Source organism: Dinoponera quadriceps, unplaced genomic scaffold, assembly GCF_001313825.1.
Source record: "Dinoponera quadriceps isolate SergipeBrazil2010 unplaced genomic scaffold, ASM131382v1 scaffold113, whole genome shotgun sequence".
NCBI classification, from domain to species: Eukaryota; Metazoa; Arthropoda; class Insecta; order Hymenoptera; family Formicidae; genus Dinoponera; species Dinoponera quadriceps.
This window is the reverse complement of record NW_014554899.1, coordinates 2,885,269-2,902,781: the sequence shown is the minus strand read 5'-3', so window position 1 is coordinate 2,902,781 and position 17,513 is coordinate 2,885,269. Positions and strand designations below refer to the sequence as shown.

The window sequence follows — 17,513 nt, the reverse complement described above, 5'->3', positions numbered from 1 at the left end:
AAATTATGTGATCGTCCTCCTCTCTTTTTTCCCTGTCGCAAAACTGAGATGATGAATTACCGTGATCGCTGCAAAATCACAAGCAGGCGACAAAATTTTGATAAAATACCGGCACTTACTATGCAGCATTGTTACCAAAGGATCATTAATTTCACAGTACTTTGCACACATTTGCGCGCCACAAAAGCGTTCTCTAATTGAATTTTTTCCGGCAGGTATTTCAGCGGTGTCAGCGCGAAGTTGTTTATGATACCGTCAGATCCCTCGGACAGCTCCTCCAATATTATGCAGTAATTTATGGGAGATACTGTTTAAATAATCGCCACGGTTGGATTTATTTGCATGATAGACGTTTCATTCTTTGTTATCGCGATAGACTTAATTTATTTGCGCTCCGAGATAACGCTGGCGACCAATTATGCGACTTGTGATTTTATATAATTTTAAGCATAGTTGGTTGTCTGTTGGAAATATTTCTTTTTAGAGAGAAATTTCGGATATTAGATGCTTAACGAAGCATTAACGATCGGTCAAGCGTGTGATATTTAAAGATCATATGTAACACGTATAATATTTAAATATTTAATATTTAAATATATGTGTCTTTTTTTTTCAGAAAGAAGTGCGTGCATCACATTGGGTTGGAGTAAACCGTAAAATTCTTGGTGAGTTTTTCAATCACGTACACTTTGAAAGATTCAATGGAAACCTACCATTGTCTCTTAATTGTAAAACTCTTTTATGTTTGGTAATAAAGGCATAAAAGTGGCGAATGGAGGGTGGTCACAGAGCCGACAATACTTAAATCTACACATCTGCCTGCTCATTTTGATTCATTTCCTGTACATTGGAATATCGATGACATGTGTTCCCGATGTTTTATATAGACTTTACATGAAATAATGGGGTCTCGCGATCACTAGGGTGGCTGGATATAAAGGCGATAAAACACCGTGCAATATATGCCGTTAGCGAAGAGCACGGATGCGCACCGAATGAAAAAAGTACATCAAGTATACAGTGAATGGATCACCTGTAAAATCGACCGGCACTCGCGAAAGCCCGGTAATTCCTCGCCGCGATGAGCAGAATTTACACGATGTAAACGTTCCCGAGTTCTTAAGTTGGAAATTGAATCGCGTGCTAAATTGCACAGTTGGAATAAAAAATAGCATAGAAAATGAAGTAATCAAATCAAAATAAAAGGAAAGTCTAAAATAAATTTGCTTCGGTGAAAATTATTCGTACGAATTGAGGGAAGTACAAGACTTCGAAGGGATAAAGAACGACACGCTCATTTAATCGTTATTGGAACATCGATTTCGAATTAATTCAAGGATTCTTAACCGATATGCACTGTTTCTAAGCCGTGCTACGTATAATATACTTTACGCGATCGTAAGTACTGATGACAAATGGTATCCAAATTGAAAGTTTCCGGGCGCGGAATCGCGTTTTTACTTACCAACCTCAATAACGCTCAACAGATATCCCAGTGGCGATTCTTCCTTTAAATCGAGACGATTGGTTGGCTATCGAAGCACTATCGCCGCTCAATTAAATCATCGGCACGAAGTCCAATAACTTCCGTCGTAGGTACACCGCGAATGCGTCACGTAATGCACACATGGCACCCTCTGAATTCGTTCGCCGATCATCCTGTTTGTCGACCGTCCACGGGGCGGTCGCTAATTGAACGACCCCGCTGGAGATCCGTCTGCCTATCTGATCAGCGTTTAGCGACGCGTGGGAGGCGAGTGGCGAAACGTTATGCTTCGTTAATTGCCATAACCCGATTCCGCGTCGCGATTAAGCGCGTGTATGCTCGTCCATTCTCGCATGCAACTGACAATGCTCCTCGCAGCACCATTGTTACGCGCGGCACTTATTGTGCGAACTACGCACACACCAATGAAGGGGCGAAGGGGCGGTGGTTATGGGGCCTTGACTAGGAATTCTCATGACAGGTCTTCCACCTTCTTCTGCATTCCGTTTCGCGGCGACAGTCGAACGATACCTCCGACAACGAAAGAAAAAAGAAATATCGCGAGAAAACTACGCTTCTCTCTTTCCACCGCTCTCTCTCTCTCTCTCTGTCTTTCCTTCTCTCACTTACCGCGAGCGATTCCGCCGAATTTTCTTCTCCCACCTTAACGAGAGGCATCGATCGATTACTTTTTTTTCCAAGAATCGTCAATTCCCACGGACACCTTGTCCGTTCGTAGTGACTTCCCACCGGACAATGCTTAGAAGACCGTGTTTGCGCCATGCTTAATTTGCTGAATCGCGATTGATCTATGGTAAGACGCGGGTTACGGTGGAAGAAAGCGTTTATTAGCGGCGCGCGATCTCCCAACCGACGAAACTGCCGTGCTCGAAACAAAGGCTACCACCGGCCAAGATGAATAAGGCCTCGTTACTCCTTGTTGTATAACTTACAGGGTGTTATTAACGCGGATAATGTATTTTTCTGTCTGCGAGGACAACCGCTTTATTAAGATTCCACGTGGCTGTAATGTATGGCATTCGTCGAGCACCGATGTCACCGATATACCGTTAATCGTTTCTCTGATAAGCAAGAATGCCGATTTCACTAATGAATTACCGATCTTTGTTTACAATTCGGAGAACCATTCTTTTATTATTCAAAGAACCATTTCTTGTTGGTTAGCACATTTTCGAGGGTGAAACTACGTCAATCGTAACTTCCTTTTAAATTCTTTTTAAGTTCTTTTCTTAAGTGTTCTTTTTCAGAAAAGCAGGAAGAAATATTATTTCCTTTTTTTTTTTCAGCGGCGTTATAACGCGCATGATACACGATAACTCTAGCTTATCGATAAAGTTCATTGACGCACGCTTCTATTAAGTGTAGCTTAATTATAGGCAAACACACAGGGTGCCGATAGTGTTAACCACAGGAAACGCCAGTATACCACGTCGTCGGCTTAATTCCTCGAATTGATCTGTCAAAATGTAACTATGATAGAAAGCGGGCGTAATTCTGCATGACAGTCGGCTCGCTCGCAAATATGTTGAACGCATCAAGCATTCGATGGAATGATCCCCCTTCCCCGCCTGATTAGCTGTGTGTCGATGCTGGTATAACGAATAAATTTTAATCGAGAACGCAACTCCAGGGACTCATTGTGTGTCGTACTACCCGCGGTTCGCCTCGTCAATCTCGCCACGGTATTAATCGGATTTCGTGCTGCGCAAGTACGTGTACTATCATGGTCTATCATGATTCGAGAGGGCAAGTATCGCGCGATTTATTGTGCTCCCGATCTGAACTGATAGTCGATTTGCACTGTGAAATTTTTATCACGACGTTTTTCATTTTTTCATACTCGCATAGCTGAAATTCGTCGGTCACATACGAGGAGGAAAACTATTCTAGAGATGTATTTCCTAATTGTTAGTCGGAATTCCGTCTTGTGCGCGCAAGAGAAACCACAGGCAGGCCGCACATAATCTATATATTTTACTCAGAAGGAGAGAGAGAGAGAGAGAGAGAGTTGGCAGATCCACATTGGAACTTACGTAGCGCCTTGATTAATTACCGAAGCACGATAATTACGCGCGAAATTCGCCGACGAATTAGTGAAACACTATATGCATTGAAACACATGCTACTGTACACTACCTGCCGGTTCGATATGCATGGGAATATACCGGCATGTGGTTTTGTCGCGGCCATATGGCGCGTCCGTGAACGCACGTGCGAGAGAAAATCGAAAGACGCGTACTCCACACAACACGCCACACGTATCATCTCGTTCTCTTTCCGCGTAACGGAAGAAACGCTCGGAAACTGGAGATGTACTGTTAATCAAGAGTCATTAGACGGCGCGTCAACGAGTGTGTCGACAGATAGCTTGCACAGCGACGATTGTTCGCAACCTCGTGTCTGATACGCTAACGACGTGTTCTAACGATCAAAGGAATTTGTCCGGGGGAAAATTTTACTTCGCGAAGGAAACTTTTTTCCTTCCTCGAGCACAAAGTTCGTTTGCAGACGGTGCGCTTTTAACGAGCCCTATTCGTCGCGATCGAATTCGTCCGCTCGCGAGCTAACGGTTGAAGTGACATAATCCTGCGTGAAACGCAAGTATCCGCCTGTTGACACGGCGGTGGACAGATTTTGCAATAATATGTTATGTCCTCGAAACCGGTTGTTACCAGCGTCATTCTCATACCTGCGAACAACACGCCGTAACTTATGTCGAGCGAGTATCCCGGGTTGGTTTGCGCGCGCGTTTTTAATTTGTATGCGAATACGCACGGTCCCACGATAATACCTTACGTTACGCTCTTTAAATTCGCGTTTACCATCATTCAAATATCACTAGAACGAGTGTAAAACCATCGACCGTGGAAAGTGTCTCGACATCGTGAATTTCGAAAATTCTCGCTGCCTCGAAAATATCGGGAAATCGATGCCACGAAAAACGTTTCTCCGCTGGCGGGAGATATTTTCGTGGAATTTACCGAATAGCACCTGCGATGTCAATAAAGGGATATTGAAAGTCAATAACACTTGATATTTTCGAAGTTTGAAAAAGCTACGATCCACACAAGCGCGTTATACGCCGTTTATACGCTTACGAAAGGTGCTTTAATGCGTTTCGGTTCAATTTATTCTGTAACAAATTACACAAAGCCGGAGCGTTAAATTTTTTTTTCAGTCTCTTTTATTCCGCGACTAACTGCTATTCTACGGATATCGTTTATTATTTATCCGCTCTTTGTAATATTAACCGTCGTACGCCAAAAATCCGGATATTGTCGTAAGGATGAAGGCTACCGTCACAAAGGACTTGATGAAAATAACGACGGTCACCGTAACCCGCAGTTGCAGGTCTCGTGGAAGGATGTTGGGAGCCGCCCTCCGATTGCGAGACGCAAGTGCACGTTCGTTACTCTTTACACCTGTGCTCACACATAACGCCCCCGGTGTTCCGAGTGTGCGTGCGCCACGGATGTGTATTGTGAAACTGCCGTGCGTGCGTCCTACGTAATGTGAAAAAAGTCTGACCGAAATAGTCGCAGCTGTGGCGGCGCGCGATTGCGGCTCATGACCTTCTTCGACGCGAAACGTCAGAGATTTCTGCTGCATGCAGAAATAAGGAGCAAGGCCGCGATTGTCGTACGCTAAAATGGAAGCGTCGAAGCTGCAACGGCCGACTCGCTACAATGCGACCGCGCGTGTCGAGTTGGAAGAAAAATACACAAGATAAAACATTTAATTTCCTCGTCGACATTATTTCTCTCTAATAACGAAAGGAAATTGCGCGACGCGCGATTTTTATTTTGCTGGGCGGGAAGCAGACCTCGAGCCATTTAAATGGTGCGAGCCTTTTAAACTTTCACGATGCCGCGAGTTTTTTTTTTTTTATTAATATACGCGTGTTATTGGGCGTTTATATGAGTATCAGGGTGGAAGGAAACCTCGTGAAATTAAATCGCAAGCATTAACACCGTTAACGTGATTACCAGTTATCGTTTGGAAAACGATGCGACAAGAGTGTGGAATTTTCGAGATGCGACGCGACTCGCATATTCATTAAACGCAGAGAGCCTCGAGAACGAACTTCCTACGGTTATTGCCGTGTTTGGTTTTCGGGGCCGGAAAGTACCGACGCCGATGTAAGAGAGCAAAGGCAGATGTTGGGCTTCTTTCGTCAATTTTCGTCACACGCTCCGAAACGCGGAAAGTAAATCCACGTAACGCAGCTGTTCGGAAAAGAAGGCGAGGGCGCGCGTCATTGAGACCTTCTACTCCCGTTGGATCTTACCTGTACACACGTCTTGCTTAATTAAAGCTTACGACTCATGCGTAAGCTCGCTTGAACTTTCGTTCAAACTTAAGAATGCGACTCGATTTTAAACAACTATTTTAAAAGTCTGCAGGATATTGAATAATGATCGAATTCATATTTCATTGTCTCTCATTTCGCGCAATTAATTTCTCAAATTACCAGACAGTCTGAAAAGAAACATCTTTAGAGTTCATCCTCTCTTGTCATCTGAAACACTGAAAGCTCAATTTTGATGAGCAATATCTTCTATTCCAGAACTTGCAATCGCGTGTTCTCATTTCGAAAACAGTTTCGTGTCTCCCTAACGTTCCTCTACACGATAAGATAACGCTGCGTGAGAAAAGTAACAATCGCCTCGAGCAGGTATTTAACAGCGGACAATTTTCCACATTCTTTCATCGATCGGTCGTGTTCGATGAAATGCGAAATAAAAAGGTTCCATCTCGCGAAAGGGCTCGCCGAGCGAAGAGACGCATTTGGACTCCACCGTGAACCTCTCTCTATCGTGTCTCAGCAGATGTACGACCATTTGCCGTGGCAGCTGCTGCTCTCACCGCCGTAAACCTCGCATATCCACCCCGGCTCTTCGAACTGACCTAACGCGAACTCTCCATCACCGTCTCCGAGCGCGGTAGCCTAAGGTCGACTGCGAGATCGCAGGCATCGATCGCCGAATCGTCGGCCTGCACGACGTTAAATTTCTCCGACCTAGCTCGAGAACCAGCGAGCTCGCGTCCTCTTCGGAAGGTGTAATCACGCGAAACCGGTTCCTCGCGTGATTGGATCTTGAGCGGAAGACGATGGCCGGTGGTGCCGTCGCGGCTAGCTATACCCCTGAAATCTACAAGGTACGGAGGAGGAAGTAACCTGGGACTGACTCGGGCCGAGGCATTCACGTCGGAGAGAAGAGGACGAACTGACTTTTATTCGGCTGCTTTGAAACGGGATTTCCTCGCGCTAAATACGTCCCTGAAATTTCACGTCCTAAATATTGCTGCTTGCAAGATGGGCTCCGATGGACTCTACGTTTGTTACGTGTGCGAATAAAACGTAACTGCGTAAGAAACGTTGCGAAAATTTCGCTCGGATGTCATCGAAGGAGAATATATAAAAATGGTGCGAACGTTAAAAGAAAGAAGCGAGAAACCTGGATTTTTATACGAACTATTTGACACAGGTCTGCGTCTGTCCAACCAATGATCAAATTTAACTTCGCGACAGTCTGCTCGAGCGAAATAAAATATTAGCCAGTCAAGTATGATTAGCTTTTTCAAATGACGCGTGTTTAAATCACTTCGGGAGCGATGAACGGCCTTATAAGCGCCGCGATAGATAAGACAGCGTTTATGATGTCATTAATCGTTGGAGGAGCGATGGGAAGCCGCGTGAACGGGAGACGCTATTTGACAAAATCATCCGAAAGGAAGGGCTCCGTGGCTCTGTGTCCGCTAGGTCTGTCCCTGGCAAGCGGCAGAGTGGGGTGGAGAGACCTGGGCCCGTTGGACCTTCGGCATTCGTGTCCGTAGTCTTTCAAGGGGGGGTTGTGTATCCGTTGAGCTCGTTTGTGCACGCCAGTGTGTACCCTCGAGCAAATTCTTGTCGGCGAGCCTCACTCTTACCGCACGCCGTCCGGTGAAAGTCTGCGATGTTGCGTCGCGTCGTTCCTCACCGTCGCGACGGAGCGACGGTGTGCGCGCCTTCCAGACCCGCGGCTGAATTTTATTGACAAGTGCTCCTCTCTCGCGGAGTTGTACCGTTGATCCTCTCTACCTGTGTCGCCTGTGAGTGGAATGGAATGGCAGATGGCGCATGTATCAGTTCGTGAAAACGTTGAGCCTCCTCGTTCGAAAGTCAACGCGCCGCAATCGTACGTCAGATTATCCGACGAATTCGCTTCCAGTCGCTTTCCCGAGTTATTTCGTCCGGGTGTTTGAGCGTTATCGTTGATTTCTCAACTGATGCTGCCATTACTGTGAGTTATCGAGCTAGGTTTAACGTGCTCGACCGTGCCTCTCATTCTCACCTCACCAGGTAAACGATCTCCTCGAGTGACGGATGACTCTTCGGGAAATAGTTCCCGACGCTGTCTGATAACACAGACGACTCCCCGTGCGAGAGATCAAACGTACTTTCGAGTTCCGGTGGGGTCGCCGGAAGTAGCTGAGCGTGACGGCGACGGCGCTAACGGAAAAACGTGGGAACGTGCATCGTGCGACAGCGCTCCGCCGCTCCATTAGTCGCCGCGCGCTAAACGAACTCGAGGATAATCGTATTATACACTTTGCGACAAATGTTTCTGCCGGAAAAGTTCCATCGCGAGTTGATGTCGCGTGTAAGTCTCGTGCGCCGGTGATAAACGGGGACGAGTACGGAAAAAGGAGGGAAGAAAGGAGAAAAATCGCGAGTACGACGGAGCGTAACGGAAAGAAAGCAAGAGGACAGGAAATAGGGAGGAAAATAGGAAGATAAGAAAATACAGATGGAAGAGATCGAGCTATTCGTGCCACGAGCGATGTCTTGATTGTCTCGTCGGAAGCACTCAACGGCTATTTAATTAGACGCATCGGAACGAGGCTTCCGGTTCGGCCCGGCCTGGGAAAACCATTATATCGATTAAACTGCGGAAGGTTCTGCGATAAGGGAATTCGCGAGAGTCCGTAAGGTGCCGACGAGGTCACTTTTCGTTGTAATTGTATTAATTGCTGCAAGGAGAATGCGAAGTTAGTTTAATCGAGTGTACATGGTGGCGCTCCTTGAGGCAATTCTCCGGTCGGAAGGGTCCACCTGTAGGGCGTCCGGGCGAAAGTTCAACGAAGATTGGAGTAGTTCTGGTCCCGAACGAGTCTTCGTCCGTACGACTGAGTCGGAATCTTTCGCGTTTACACAGCTCGAGCGACTCGCAACCGACCGGGAAACGTTGGGAAATTCGCGTTGGAGGTTTTGCCCGCCGGCTGCCGCTGCACTCGCTGAGGAATCGGTGGAGGAGATGGCGAGACCCGCTGGTTCGCGAGAAGAGCGCGGCTCGCGATCCTCCCGATGACGGACGTATCGAGGACGCGAGCAGTCATCGTTTAAAAATAACAAAACAGAAGGAGCCCGCGTAAAGAAGGCGAAGCCGACTGCATTGTGCGGCCACAGCCTGCCTCGCAGCGGAATACCGCGACTCCCCACTGTTGTGTCCGCGAGATGCTCGCGTTGTTTGCGACTTGTGGGCTGGAACGAGACGAGCTGCTCGGGGAGAGGAAGGACACGCTGCGAGACCAGAAACGGAGAGAGAGACTGATCGGGATCCCACTCTTCTAGGTAGAATTTGTGACGTCAGCCTGGGGCAAGTCGTACGACCAGTTCGTTCGCTGGTAAGAAGAAGCGAAGAAAAAGAAGAAGCAGAAGAAGAGGAAAAGGAGAAGAAGAAGGAGGAGGAGACGGAGAAAGGAGAAGGCAAGAGTCTCCTCTCTCATGTATATCCGACTACGTTTTTACCGGCCGGCTGCGGGAGCATCTCGCGCCGCCATGTCATCCGCGCACCACGACATCCATCAGCAGTAGTAGTAGCAGCAGCGCTTGCCCCTACCTCTCCTTCTCTCTCTCTCTCTCTCTCTCTTCGTGGCATCCATTCAGTGGCCGTCGTACCGGACTAAAATTACCCCGGTCCGTCGATCGCTGGCGATCTACGCGCGAGCGGAGTGCTCGCTCCAGCGCGGAACGTTTCGGAGCTGGTGGCGGCGGCGAGAGGAAGCCTGTCTGCCTACCTGGTGCACGACGCTCGCGGTTTCGGTGAAGGTGCATCGAGTGTTTCGCGCGTAGGACCGGTTTCGTTTCGCCGCACGGCCCAACCGCTCGACCGAGAGAGAGCACGCGTTCGTTGTCGCTTCTTACGGAGGTACACGTCATTCGGGCGCGCTGATGAATAATAAAGGAATCCGCGGGATTCGGGGTCTACGTCGCAGTGAGGTGAAAGCGGTCGGAAGGTTAGCCGTTGACGAATCAGCGGCGTAGAGAGCTCGTACGCGGAGATCACAGTGAAGTCTTTGAGAATCGTCGGAGAGAAAAGAGCTTCCTTTTGTTCGTCGGAAGAGGATCTTTCTTCCGGCTCTTCTCCGGCTCTTAGCGCGACAGACAGGAGCGTTACGCCGGGCTCACACCTGTATCGTGCGAACGTTGTTGTTGGACGATAGTGTCACCGTGTATGGTGCACCAGAGGATACGCGGCACTATCAACAGCCCGTTCTGTTTGGATACTCGACGCGGGCGGTACTACTCTTCGTGAAAACATCGCCGTCCGAGAGAGAAATGGGAAACCACCCGTCCGCCCACCAGCCACTCGAGAGAGCTACCAGCCATGCTGGAAATGGTCTTCGCCTCTCGGTACGTCGACTCCCAGTGTTGTTTTTACGTCAACGATTACGGTTACTTGCGCGTGCTGTACTGTCATCGGTGTCGGCGAGACTGGCGCTGGCTGGCGCGTATACGCGCAACGTCCGCGCCCGTACACGTCACTGTTCGCGGTTGTTTCAAATGGATTATATCGAGTTCCGAGAGAATGTCCATCAGCATTCCTTGGAGGGAAAATTCGAGGCTAAAATCTCTGGAAGCCGATCAGAAAAGCTACACGGAAACAAATTCGTCCTAAATCTATGATAGATATTCTCATATGTAAGCAAGATTATTATAATCCTCTTGGGGGATTTTTGGTCTTGATTTGGTTAAATTTGTGCTGATGCAAGTATTACACTCAACTCGAGACTAAAAATCTTCTAAGGATATTATAATATTCTTGTTTATACATGAGAATATCTATCGTTGATTTATATATAAGACTATTCTTTTCTATGTAGAAAAACTAGAGAAGTTATAAAGTTAGAGTTGTCTAAAGGAAAAGAAGTTAATAGATAAGATTCTTCGGTTTGAAACAAAAGTTACACTTCAATGAACTCTTTATCGAACGTTTCAATTAAATTAGGGTCAGATTTAACGAAACATTCGCAGAGTGAAAATTCAAGACTTGTGGAAGAGAAAGACGACATTTAATTAGAGTTTTCTTGTTGAAAAGAAATCGTCATTAGATTCTCTAAATAGAAGTTACGTTCCTGAAGTTTTTAACACGCACCTTACGAAACCTGTATCGTCACGTGATTAAAATGAGGAAAAAAATGTTTGCTCTCAAGGTAATTCACTTTTTTTGCCCACGCGTATCGTGAATGGATTAGATATGCTGTGCTTTAGTTAATGCTGTGCTTTTCAATTTTTTTGTTATACTATTCTTTATTTTCTATATTCCATGCTTTTTATTTAAGCGGGATGAAATATGTGAAATATGTAAATTAGCACTCACTCATAACCGTATGTATGCGATAATCGATAATGGGAAATTTTACGAGCGTCAAGATAAATCGTAAGTTGCGCGTCACGATGTGACCATCGGCGTTTTTCTTCTCGAATATTTTGCGGGAGCGAGCTCATGAAGGGATGGTTCATTCCACGCTTCATAAAGCTCGAGATTTGCAGCCGTCGGGAATGACGGTTTGCCCTTCTTATTACCTCCACTTTTCACCCTCGATCACACACCTCTTGTGTGCTCTTATTTCTCCTCCTCTCGTCCTCTCGCAATCTTCTACAATGGTATCGATATAGCGTTGAAGGTTAACAATACATCCATGTGGAACTTTGATATCACTTCATCGTGAAGATCTTTGTTTGTCGGAGACGTAGACGATACAAAAAGAACACAGATATACTCAAGATATTCTTCACGTCGCAGAATAATGAGATTGAAGCGTCATCGTCACTTATTTTTCACGACTTTCTGCACTTTTAATCCACGCGTTAGAACGAATTTTCTCGTGGAACCATTCTCTTTGAGAAGCTCGATGCTGAAACGCGCAGACGGTCTCGCGGGTGTACGTAGAACCTTTATAGACCCGTGAAAAATTCACGAGGATAGGGTAAGGATGGAATGTGTGCAATCGATGCGCTCGTTCCTAATATCGTCGGAGCAGCGGCTTATCTGCGCCAGTATTTCCGTAACGAGGAACTTCATTAACCTGGACGCGTGACGTCAATCACGCCGGTCATAGCATGACTAATATGTCATTTGCGTTTCACTGGTCGCTTTGTGTTACCGTGAATATCACATATGTCCGCCGGCCCGTGTGAATTCGATTTCCGCGACAATCGAGCGTTCTCATCGCTCTTAGAAATCTCGACGCGGATCCTTGGTATTCGTTGCACCGGGAATATCAATGCGTCATGTTAATTACGTAAAGCCGCGCGCATTCGTGAATCCCCGTTTCGCTAGACGGAATAACACACCTCATGCGTGACGGTTTCAACAGTGAAAATGACGATACGACACGAGGACGTGAGAGGTGTGGTTGGCGCGTTCGCGTTTCAATGACCTTTGCCCATGAACGCACGTCGCGTTTGACGGTCTCGCTCGAATTGACGTTTCGTCCATCAGCGTAGCAGCGTGCGACGCGACGCTCGATCTATCGTTGTCGCGGAAATGAACGCGCGAGATGTTCGCAGGTAAACGCGGAAAGGAAGAAAACTCGTTCCGCAAAAGGTAAAACCATTCATCACGAGGATAAGCAAGCGGGCGCTAAATTCTCGAGGTGAACTCACCGAGACGGCGACTTCTTCCTTTTTTTCCAAGTCGAAGGGCGCCTTTGCCCCGCCGCCTCGTCGGTATTTAATCTCGCTGGAAGCCGAGCGAAATAGTTTACAGCCTGGGTGGTCATAGGAATAGCTGGATGTCGCGTCGTAACCGCCTCCCTTAATTTCGCCGCGCGGCTTAATTACACGGCGCTCGTTACGCGCCCTAATTAGCGGAACTGCTCGATTACGTCGAGCCGACGAAAATTTCGTTTACCAGCGAGCAGACGCGCGCCGTTCGAACGCGACTCGTTTCATCATCGTTACCGGCCGGCTGCGAAAATTAACGTCATCCACGCAGCAGCCGTTTTTAAATCGCATGCAATTACCTGTTTGCGCGATCACAAAGCGAACGAGAGGCCGTTCGACGAGGCCGGGAATCCGCATAGGTAGCGGTAACCCGATGTTTTAGCTCAAGGGAGGAGAGACAGTTGCGCAAATTGCAGGGACCGTCTGGCCGGCCGGTCGACGACGCGATTACGCTCGAATCGCGTTACACACGCTCGACACATATAAATCTAATCGCACGCATGAATTCGCGAGTGCGCACGCCCGCGGTCACGCACACTCGCGACCCAATCGAATCGCAAGGGGATCGAACTCAAGGATAACTGGTAAGCCGCACGCAGCGCTCGCCCCGTGACGATGAAAGAAATCCGCGCGCTCTGCGGCGCTCTCGAAATGCCGTGCTTTCGCTTGCGCGGTGCTTTCTTTCGCGAACGAGTGCTATAAATATTACGAGGAATCCAAACCGCGAGCGGGATTTCTCTCCGGAGTTTTTAAACCCCGCGAGAAAAATTTATAATGGTTCCGTCTATGTTCCACAGACACAGTCCTGTTAGAATTCTCTTCAGCGAGAGATGTTGCCTGTGAAGCTGAAATATTACTTTCTCACGGGAGAATCTTCTCTGTCGGGTCATTAAATCATACAATATTCAATAGACGCTGGAAAAATCTTCAATTACACAGGGAGGAAAGGGAGCGAAGAATCTCTCGGATTATTTTATACAATAATTTTATATAATATTCAACGGACTCTTGGAAAATCTTTGAAGAACTCCGCGTGGAACATTTCCCTCTTCTTCTTCAACCTTTCCGATCTGCTTTCCTCTTCATCTCCTGTCTCTTTTCTCGAATTCCTCTTTTCCCTCATTCTCTCTTTCCTTTTAAACCTACTTGTGTAATTGATTTCTATCGTATAAATTCGTCAAAATATTTATCATTTACATGCACACTTTAAGTCCTTAGAGAGTCCTTAGAGCCCTAGGACTATAATAAATGCTTCTCCCTCTCTTTTTCTCGTCCATTAACCGATCCAAAGAAGACAACGTTTAGCGAACGCCGTCGACTCGAAGGCGGGTATGGAAAAGCGCGCGTTGCATTCCTGCACTTGGCATTTCCACGTCGCGCACCGCAGCGACACGTCGCGTCGCATTGCGCGAAAGCCTGCCTCGTTTCGCGCGGTAGAACGCAATGCTGCGATTTTTACCGTGTGCGCGCAAACGTGCGTGCATGTGACCGCCTACGTTATTGCGAACGTAGACACCTGCCGCGGTGAAAGGACTTCGCGTAGACGCACTCTCGGTGCGCGTCGTACCGCATACACACGCACGCACGCATGCGTGTTTCCACAGTCCGATACTTTGCGAACGGGCTATTTTCCTACTTATTTCCGTTTTCATTCATTCCAACCACCAGACAGTGCCATTCTTTCGACGCGGTCGCGTTACCCGGGTACGTGCATCTCACATTTTCCATACACTTTCCGTCCTTGGTGAAGAGTTCCCGCGGGCTTCCACTTTCTTGACGTTATTTAACGCGAGATATAATCCCGTTGCGCTTTGAACTTTGTAAATCCCAAGTATCCCGACTGCGCGGCTATTCGTCACGCCGTACAATGCGGCTGCCATAATCCGTCACCAACCGCGCGTGGAAAACATCGAATATCCCTCAGCTGAGAGCCTCGGGACGGAGGAGACGCTGGTACACGAGTTTCTTAGCGCGCGACGACACTATTGGCCGTCGAAATTCGCTATCGAAATCACCGGATATATCTAAGCGCTCTCGCCGTCGAATTTGCGCACGGTCGTCGAACCTGGCCGGTCGACCTGGTAGGACCGGCCGAATGTACACCGGCTTTCGCCGGTGGCTTTTTCTAGGTCACGACATCTCTCGATCGGTCAGAGAATCCCTGGCTTCGAGACACTCTTAGCACCGAGGTTAAAAACGGACGCCGGTGGCATCGACGGGCCGTGCCAAAAACTCGCGCGGGCTTTTTTAGATCGCTGTCGTCCGCGAGGATTGTCTCAGCACTCTCACTCTCCGCTTGCTCGAGTGCTCAAAGAGATGACGTGAAGCGACAACTCTGTGTTATGTCATAAAACTTGAATCAAACATCATTCTCTCCCGATGTGATAATAAAAGAATAATTATGCGCCTTTCAGTTAATCCGGATATGGAGTTGTCTAATTGTATTTCGTTAATAATGATGTCTTCTTACGCGAGATACACATTTCTCTTTTATCTTAGCATATATTATTCTTCATTGTATTCTCCTCCAATTATAGCTGATTATTAGCTCGATTATTCTGCGATACTAGATAGTGCTATGTATACTTCATTTCGCCCGCCCGCCCGAACTGAAATTACATTGTGAAATGATAATGGACGAGCAGCCGGCGATGCTGGTGTTGGCGCCGAAAGGAGCTTCCGTGATAAAGGTGCGCGATCAACTAGCACACGTGCCATAGCGCGCGCATACCCGGCGCATTACGGCTCTCCCGACAGAAACAGGTCGCGGCTCTGGTTTCGATTATCGGATTTCTACGTGCGAATCATCCTACGATGATACGACGCAGACCCTGCGCGCGGCAATTACAATATTAATCGATGTATATAATTCACAATTTATATTAAAGCTACTACGTTATCTCCGTGCATTATGTTCGCAAGAACGTCGTGAAACAGCACGAATTGCAGTGACCCGGGATGAAAAACTGTAATTATTTCTTTCCGAAGATATTCTACAGCAATTGCTCCTGTAATAACTGTAATTATGCTGTGGTTTGTGTAATAATATTGTGCTGGTTGCTCGTGTACCAACATTTCACAGAAAGAGAGAACGATGAAATAAAAAGGAGAAGAGGGAGAAAAAAAGAAAAGAAAGATAAATGGGAGTTTCGACCGGGTGCAAATCCTGGCTTTTGTAAGGCAGAGAACAGCGCAGAAAATTATGCGGGGATTATCCGCCTGCCGTTTCGTCGCGCACACGCTACCTGCACGCACGCGTGTAACATGCGGAGGTGCACTCCCCGCCGCCATCTTTCCTTTCACGCCTCAAGGTTCTGTACGCTGATTATCATACACGAGACACTTCTCGAAAAGATCTTCATCGGTTTTGCTCCACGTGTGAGCGTGGAATGCATCAGCCCGCGAAGGAAACCGTCTCCCCCGACGTTACCCTTGTTCTCCGCCCCGTTTAAAAATAACACGTCATAGATGACCTTCTATCAAAAGTGGTCCACATTATAACACGATATAATCAATAGCGTAGTTACGTATGTAACTTCCCCGCGGTTTCGACCCTCTTTGCTCTTATAGCGCGCCACGAGGTAAACAAGACAATTATTTTTGCGATTCTCCAGCTACTTTACTCGAGGACAATTTCCAACGATATTTTTATCGGAGGAAGGCTGTCTCACGACAATGAGAGAACTCGACAGAGGCGGAACCGTGGCATTCCGAAAGAGGTAGAAGAGTCGTGAGCCTTCCGGACCTTTCCGGATACCTTCCCGTACACTTAGTCAGCGCTCTCGCGCGAGTTGTCTGAGATGAAAGAAAGCTGTCCTCCGTAAAATATATCGAACGAACGAACTACACACGACGGATAAGTCTCCGAGAAGATGACTCATCTTGTTTCCTGTATCTCCACTCGTCATGTTTTTTCCGCGAGAAAAGCATATCACCGATGAATAGCACCTGCTTCTCATTGATAATTATATCGCTCGATGTAAGTTCGCAACGTTACCGAACGAACTGATTTATAATAATCGCTGCAAAACATAAAACAGTCGGAATACGAGAATATCAAAGAAATAGGTCGTGTTACATAATTGAAGACTACAGCCAAAAAAATACGTTTACCTCTGGATGACTCGCGCTTTTTTACCCGTAGATGTGTAAAGTTATTTACATAACAGGAGGGGAAGGGAATAATTAACCTATTCTTCCCGCAAATCGATTCATCGGCGCGGAAAGGAAGAGGAAGAGGGAGCAACGAGGAAAAACGAACGCGACACGTTGGTACTATTCATCGTATTCGTCATAAATTAAACATTTATTAACGGAGTTTAAAGTTCGCGATGGCGACGTCAACGCGCGGCTATCAATATTGCACGCTTTTCCCGTGGAGACGATCAGTGCACCCTCGCGACGAGCGATAGCGCGGACCGAATCGGCGGCGCGTAATTCAATTGGGCGAAGTAAATCGCGTCGAAAATAAATCGCATCGTGCGCGCGCTCCGTCGTATGAAATACGCTTACCAACGCCGCTGCCACACGCTCACACGGAATATTTATAATCTTCCGTCGACCACGCGCTGTCCCACGAGCAATAAAAAGAAGTGCGATCAATAAATTTACAACGTCATCGGTGTAAGTATCGCTGCACATCGCGGCGGTAGAAATCATAGATGTAAGAATATATAAACGGAACATAAGGTGCCACTTTAGGCGACGAGAGTGTAAGATTGGTGGGGAAGAGCCGGGGGGATGCAATTTTTATACTTCGGCCGGTTTCGACCAGTGTTGCAACAGATACATTTTTTTGAAATAACTAAATATAGATATAAATGCCGAAAAGGAAATGTAACCAGATATAGATAACAGATAAGATACAGATATAAATTTGAGGTGAATAACTATGAATAGAGATATAAATATACAAATATAGATAAGAGATACGGATATAGATATTACGAGGATATATCTAGAGTCATTTTATATATTTTTCAGAGATGTGTTGCATGAAAACAACAATATTTT

General features: G+C 47.0%; 1 protein-coding gene across 3 annotated transcripts in view; it reads left to right on the top strand.

The window, feature by feature from the left end:
• Positions 1-17,513, top strand: part of LOC106742538 (protein numb) — a 58,641-nt gene that overhangs the window by 26,395 nt on the left and 14,733 nt on the right. Inside the window, exon 2 of one of the 3 annotated variants that reach the window (XM_014615590.1) lies at positions 617-665. Coding sequence is in view for 2 of the 3 variants with exons in the window: in XM_014615588.1 (XP_014471074.1) it covers positions 10,110-10,184 (75 nt within the window). In the remaining variant the exon portion in view is untranslated. Of the gene's footprint in view, positions 1-616; positions 666-7,813; positions 10,185-17,513 lie in introns of those variants that run through there. The other 2 variants (XM_014615588.1, XM_014615589.1) reach the window with 2 other exon arrangements.